This window comes from Microtus ochrogaster, chromosome 16 (assembly GCF_000317375.1).
Source record: "Microtus ochrogaster isolate Prairie Vole_2 chromosome 16, MicOch1.0, whole genome shotgun sequence".
NCBI classification, from domain to species: domain Eukaryota; kingdom Metazoa; phylum Chordata; class Mammalia; order Rodentia; family Cricetidae; genus Microtus; species Microtus ochrogaster.
This window is the reverse complement of record NC_022018.1, coordinates 1,629,902-1,637,492: the sequence shown is the minus strand read 5'-3', so window position 1 is coordinate 1,637,492 and position 7,591 is coordinate 1,629,902. Positions and strand designations below refer to the sequence as shown.

Here is a 7,591-nt window from a genome sequence, read left to right as displayed (position 1 = left end):
GGTCTACAGAGCTAATTCCAGGACAGGCTCCAAAACCACAGAGAAACCCTGTCTCGAAAAACCAAAAAAAAAAAAAGAAAGAAAGAAAAAGAAAAAGAAAAAATTCTTTCCTATTGAAATCTTTGCAAATCATCTAGTTTGTTCTTGTGTTTTCTTGTTGTTCACTTATGTATCAAATGGAAACCCAGATGTTTTTTGTCCAAATGGATAGACTTGACTTCATCTATTAAATAATATCACATTCTTTGATTTTTCAAATTATCATTTTTATTTTTTACTAACGCATCTTAATGTTCCCATATAGATAAGAAAACATATATGTGTGCATGTGTGTGTATACACAGATCTATCTCTACATGGTCATATACATTGTACACATAGGAGTGACCATTAAATGATTAACATAGTAGTAATGTGGTCGAGAAGAGAATTTCTCTGAGAAAACCATTTGATTTCTCCCTTGGTTCCCTCATACTCTTCCTGTCTGACAATGGTCAAGGCACTTAAGGTTTCTACCCTCCAGTTCTCCCTTTGTAAAGTAAGGGCAGTAATAGTATTCATTGTGTAGAGTTATTGAGAGACCAAAATGAAACATGCACTTATGAAAATAGTTAATTTTTAAGGACAGAAGCTGGCCATATCTTAGATGATGTGATGTAGCATTTCGTGTTCTTCGCTGATATTCACTGAAGCCTGTGCCCTTGCCTGAGGAATGACAGCAGATGTCCAGGCAAAGTGAGCAGTGTCCAACTTTGCCTACACCAATTCCCTCAGAAAACACCTTTAAAGAAATAAATAAGTAAAAGAACACATCCTTATGCAATCCTTTGTGTCTTATTTTTTAAATTCTAATCTTCAAGTAATGTTACCCGTGGGCACAAAATCATCACTATCTTTGTTATAAATAATTTGTCATGTTACAGAATTTATTCCATTTGAATTTTTCAGCAAGATTGTCTATCCATTTTCATTAGTGTTTGCTGGTGGAGAAATGTGCTTAAATTAATCATCATATTAACTTTCATGCATTATTCCAGCTATTTTATAGTGATGGAAATAATATTTCTGCAGTGACATGTGACCTTACGCCATTAAGAAATCAGAAAGTCTCTGGATATTACATCTGGTAGAATTTTTTTTAAATATCAAAAGGGGTATTTGTTCTAAGCATTATAGAATAAAATTGAAAATTTTAGATGTTTTAATATTATCTTTAGCTTTTATCTCACTCGTATTATAATTATTAGTGGTACTGAAAGATTCAATCTTTTTTGCTGGTGGTTTTTTTTTTCTGACCAACTTCTTTCTCTGACCGCTTAGATTGTCATTGCTTGAATCTTGTAACATGGAAGCAAAGAGCTTAGAAAAACTCCTGAAGAAACATGGGTGTTTGCATTTTGTTGATTGTGTTACCGTATTATTTTAATCTGTAGTTTCACTGTGAAATTCCGTTGAATGCCTCAAATTCATTTTTCAGTGAAGTAGTATGTAGGTGCAATCTGCATGTGCACATGCCTAGAATATGAGAACTGCCAATTTAATGCTAATTTTGGGCTATACCTGGTGCCACACCCATAGTTTCTCGTGACTCTTATATCACTGTGTGTCCTTGAACAGGACAATCTGCAAATGCTCTCATTTTATCTGTAAAGATATAAACATTTATAGCAGGATATATTTATAGGCTTATCTAGAGGACTGAGCAATCTCTTTATATGATGTGTAGCCACATACAGATATACCTATCGCTTGCAACAGACAGTGTTGCCATCAAACTCTTATTTTCTACTAAGGACCCCTTCCTGATAAAAAGTCCCATCCTCCTTTTCACATTCTCTTCCTGCCTTCCTGCTTGTATGTGGCCTTAGATTATCCATAATATGATATGATGGCATGGTTGCAAATATATATATACATATATATCTTTATAATAATTCTATATATACATATATCTTTAAATATATATCTTTATATATATCTTTAAAATAAAATGGGAAAAACAAAGATTTTAATTTCTTCTCCTTTGGCTTTCTCTTGCCTGCCCATAGGAACAGCTGTCCTTGCTGTTGATAGGTTCTTGTCTAGACACCAGAGTTGAGTCTCATGACTGCCTCTCAACCAAGGATCCCTGCACTTACACTTCCATTTTTTTTTTTCCTGAACAGGGCTTTTGCCTCTCTGCACCTGTCCTCACGGATATACAGGAAACGGTTTTGGGCCAAATGGATGTGTGCGCCTCAGTAATATTTGCTCAAGTCAGCCGTGTGTAAACGGACAGTGCATCGTGAGTCTTGCTCCTCGTGGGGAGATTTAAAACTTGCAAATAATCATTGTCTTATTTGCTATGATTCACACGCCTAAAGGCAATAGTTCACATTTTATGTTAAGGTCTTTCACTCTCAGATTACAAATAGGTAGTTACTTTGGTTCCCAGGAAAACAAATAAACCAATAAGTTGATTTTCATTAAAAAAAAGATTGACTTATTTATTTTTATGTGTATATGCATGTCCTTGCATGGATTTGTGTGCCTCCTGTGTCAGCAGAGGTAAGAAGGCATCATATTCCCTAGAACTAGAATTAGAGGCAGTTGGAGCTGCCTGATACGGTACTGGGAATTGAACCCTGGTCCTCTATAAAAGCATTAAGCCCTCTGAAACTTTGAACTTTATCTTCAGTCGTGACTTAATTTTTCTAATCAATGATTTTTCAAATAGTAAGTCAACCCTGTAGTTTTATGGAAATAAATATGACGAATTATGCTTAGTAATTAATAAATTTGCCTACTGGAAAATATATACTATAGTTAAATTCCTGCTAACTATGTACCTTATATTGTTACTTGTTTCTATGATTTGGGTTGGTTCTGTATATAGTCTATCCATTTGCTTCATAGTACGATGCTTTTATTTTGTCCTTAGGAAGGCATATTTGGTTATTCCTGTAAGTGTGACCCAGGTTGGTCTGGAACCAACTGCACAGAAAACATTAATGAGTGTGTGAGCAACCCCTGTTTGAACGGGGGCACTTGTATCGATGGTATCAACGGCTTCACTTGTGCCTGCACGAGCTCCTGGACTGGGTATTATTGCCAGATGCCCCAGAGAGGTATGGAAGACCCCCCATCTCCTGCAGATACCCCTCGCTTAGGGACGTCATCCTCCAATAGGCTTTTTGCAATTTGTCAATGTAACCTGATTTCTTACCAGCTTAGATGCTAAACGTAGATTTCTCCTTGCAGAAAAAACATAGAATTCACAAGGTGGATATTTATGAACCTCATTTTACACAAGAAACATTTTTTCTTCAAAAAGATTGTCATGTACATTATATTCTTTCGGAATGTGCAAGCTACGCGGGAACTTGCCTTTCAGTTTTCCCAGAGGGCCACTTCCTGCATGGCGGGCATCTAATGTTCACAGAATATTCTTTTCCTTATTCCTCACTCTTCTGTTTGATGAAGCATTGGTTCTTGATGGTCCAGTTAATCAAGATTTAGGTTGTTTTTCATTTATCTTCCATGAGCAACCTCCATCCTGTCCATATCACCACGCTTTTCTCTGGTTCCCTAGAAACACTCGTTCAAGTCAGGCAGTTTTCTTTTGCTGCTCAACTCCATAGGTCACATGAGTATCAAAACGTTGTTCTTTTATTTGGGACACTCCTCCTTAGGACCTCTACAAGCCCCGCCCCCCTTTATTTTCCACTCCAAGGCACCACCCTCAGACCACACCTCCCAGGTTCCTCTAAGGACCCCACCCCCACCAGCTCTCCTCTTACTCCTGCTTTGGAGTGAGTGCATTCAAGAAAGTCTTAGGACAATGATAACATGTCAAAGCATAAAACATAGTCTCCACCTTAATTTTAATCTGGTCACCATGCAATCAGGGAGCTAAGCCTGTGGCCTAGAAGCAGGAAGGGTGCGTGAGATGGCAAGACTAACGCTGTGATTGAATTACGGGGGGGAAAATTCTAGTTCATCAAGGTTCGGAGAATGGAAATCAAAAGAAAATAAAGGAGCCCAGTGAAGTTTGTAGAAAGGGTGATGGGTATGAAATGGGCTGTGCGTACAAGGCAGGGTGTGGCTTGTTGTCAACCAAAAGGGACCAGAGAAGAGGAAATTTCAGAGTAGGGGTTGCCTGGCCTCTTTCTTTTGGGTATGAAAAACACAATTCATCTTTTTATTTTTCCAGCTTGTGGAGGGATCCTCTCAGGGACACAAGGATTCTTTGCCTACCAAAGCCCCAATGATACCTACATTCATGATGTTAACTGTTTCTGGGTTGTCAAGACCGATGAGGAGAAGGTAAATACAGTAACCATTGTCCATAAGCAGATTTCATTAATACATTTAAAAATTTGATATGTGTGACATATATATGATGTGTATACACATATGTAAGGTATAGATGGTGATAATTCAACTCTCACACATTGAATATTTGATAAGTGCTTGGCTTTGGCCTAGACACTTTGTTTATCTTTCTCTAACGTCATACAAATTCTTCTAAATAACAATATCTTTATTTTACAGTTGAAATAATAGAAAATAAGAGAAGCTTTGTAGTTTTTATTTTTAATACTACCTAATTTATAAGAGGAATAAGTTAATTTCAAGTCAAGTTTGGTTCTAGAGTCCATTGGTTTTTGTTTGTTTGTTTACTTCTGGTAACAAAGGATTCCCAAAATTGGTCATCTAGGTAATCTGTAAATAATTGGTCAATAGTTAATCTGTAAAACCAGGCTGTTTCTGCAAAACTAGTACCTGAAGATGACCATTGACCTTCATGGGTTACGAAATCGTGGCCACTGGTTTTAAGATAGCTTCGTTATGATGTGTCCACTCTACGCTATGCTCCGTATACATCAGTCTACTTTAAATTCTAAAGCCAGGAACTATTAACCCCATTTTGTGTATGCTTAAAGAGAGTCTAGAGTGTTTGAAACATTTGTCCAGGTATGTGTGTGTGTGTGTGAGTGTGTGTGTGTGTGTTTTAAAAAAATAGCATATTTTTTTTTTTTAAGAAACAGCTTCAGGTCATCTGATTCCAAAGTTCATGACGCTGAACCACTATATGAACACTTAAACTGAGATCTGAGCCCATGATTTTAATTTTTGTCATTCCTCAACATTCAGATTTCCAACATATTTTTTCCCTAAGCAATCCTTAAACTTAAAGTGATATGCCTTACTAGGTAAGATTCTCCTTTGAAATCACACTAACTTTTCCCAGCAAACTAATGCTGCAGAGGACATTGTGTGAGGGTCAGAAAATATTATTTTCCCTTAAGGAAGGACACCCAGTTGTAGCTTGGCCATTACACAATAGAATAAATTCCAGAAAGTTTCCCACTGGGTATGCTATGTGAGTTTCCTTCCTTCCATTTAGTTCTAATGAATTCCTTTTCCTGACATTGAAAATATATTTTTCCAAGGAAAATATTTTATGTGAAAAAATTTATATACATTACCAAAAATGTATCTTGTTTTTCATGACATAATTTCATATATTCTTTTTACCATATGTAATATAATAGAAAGCATAAAAAGCAAATAACATTTATTTGATTTCCATTTAAATTGCTTTAAGTAAGAAAATAACTTAATGATAGGAAGCATGTTAAAATAGTCTAACATAGAGTTTTTAAAACATCTTGAAATGATTTATCCTAGCTAAATACGGTTGTGAGTTTTGATTCTGGTGAAAATGAAATCTAACAGCCTTCTTTTAGACATTTGTTTTAAAATAGGGTTATCAATTTAAAACCCTTTGTGTTTTATGACATTTAAAATGTGCACGTGCTCACTCCTTTTCACTTCATTACTTTTTTCCTGTTTTCTGCTTGGGGTACTCTTTGCACTGTGATGGTGTACAGCCCTGAAGTCCTTCCCCAGGCCCATTATCCCACAGTCAAGTCTTAGACTAAACTAGACACCTAAGACCTTTGTGGAATCGATATGAGATGGGGCGAATACATACTACAGGCAGTGCAGGGTTCAGGATAGAGCCTTACGAGTCTAAATCTTAGCCATTTGGACTTAATTGAGGGTATATTTTTTCACATGACCATTTCATTTTTTGATTCAGAAGCATTTTTTGACCATACACTTGATAGGTGAGTCAGTGTGATAAAAATCTTGGTATATTTATTTCATTAAGAGTTTTTAAAATTGATACATAGTGTTAGTGCATAGATTATGGAGCCCAATATGATCTTGATCATTCGATACATGTATACAACACATAATGAATCAATTGGGGTAAATAGCATTTCCATCTCCCCAGAGCCTTTTTCATATTTCTATATGAATTAACATTTGATTGAATGATTTTTGTAGGTAGACTTGCTGTACACACTGATGAGTAACTAGAGATGCCTGGCTGTGCCCCTTCCTGTGAATGCTTGCTAGCTACTGGAAGAAACAATCCCACATTAACACAGGAATGTTTTCATGTTCTTCCAGGTTCTGCATGTCACCTTCACGTCTTTTGACTTGGAAGCTGCAAGTAACTGTCCCCGGGAGTTTCTGCAGATCCACGATGGCGATTCCTCAGCAGCTTTCCCACTTGGGAGATACTGTGGCTCCAGCCCCCCACAGGGGGTCCACAGCAGCGGCAATGCTCTCTACTTCCGCCTCTACTCTGAAGCCATAAGACAGGGGAGAGGCTTTACAGCGAGGTGGGAGGCAAAGCAGCCCGGTGAGTGCACAGAGAGGAGCGAGCACAACATAGTTATGCCATTCTGGAGATCTAGAAATAATGCGACATTTTTAATAGTGATTTTAAGATCAAATAATTTTAAAATGAATTTGATTTTGAATTTACGAACAGAAAAATTAGTGTGCGTTGCTAAGTTTAAGATGCACGAGGAGTAATGAGGTCCTTATTAAATTACTGGACAGAGTTTTTGGGTTGTTATAATATACGTATTAATTGTTCCAAAAGTTAATACAGTTTATTTTTATTGTATATACTTTCTCTCTTCTCCCTACCTCCTCAGATATCCACCCTTACCTTGCTCAATTTCAAGCAAATTTTTTTCTCTTTTTTAATAATTCGCCAAGTCGATTTATGTTTCCCATATACTCCTATAGGTGAAGCCCTCACTGGGGCTGCTTGTGGCAGGGGGCGTGGACATCAAGAGTTGGTTTCTTGGCCAGATTTACAGGATGTGTTTCTTTTTATGTGGAAGACCTTAAATCCATTTAGAATGTGATTGATTCCCAAGTAACTAGTTCATACCACTATGCCACTCATGGACATACCTTGTGCAGGCCATGATTGTAGTTTTCAGGGTTCACAGATGATTTCTTTTTTCTGCAGCAGCCTGCATAGAACCTTCTATAAGTACAAAAGCTAGCCATCAGGGAGGAAGCTTCTTGGTCAAGTGATTTCTCCATGTTCTATGGCCAAAGGATATGGTGTCTTCATCACTAGGCTCCCACCATCAATCAAAAAACCCATTTTTATAATTTCTACTAGTAAATTTGCTACAAGAATGTCCTGGGGACATTGTCTGCTCCTTCCTGTAATAATCCTTATTTTAATGACCACTTGATAATTGACAATTCTTTTTCATTGTTCTTAGGT

General features: G+C 37.0%; 1 protein-coding gene across 1 annotated transcript in view; it reads left to right on the top strand.

Moving 5' to 3' along the window:
• The window catches only part of Cubn (cubilin), a 204,836-nt gene that overhangs the window by 17,754 nt on the left and 179,491 nt on the right, over positions 1–7,591 (top strand). The window contains exons 11-14 of the mRNA XM_005354631.1: positions 2,166–2,284; positions 2,921–3,107; positions 4,193–4,305; positions 6,466–6,700. Coding sequence (XP_005354688.1) covers positions 2,166–2,284; positions 2,921–3,107; positions 4,193–4,305; positions 6,466–6,700 — 654 coding nt within the window. The remainder of the gene's footprint in view (positions 1–2,165; positions 2,285–2,920; positions 3,108–4,192; positions 4,306–6,465; positions 6,701–7,591) is intronic.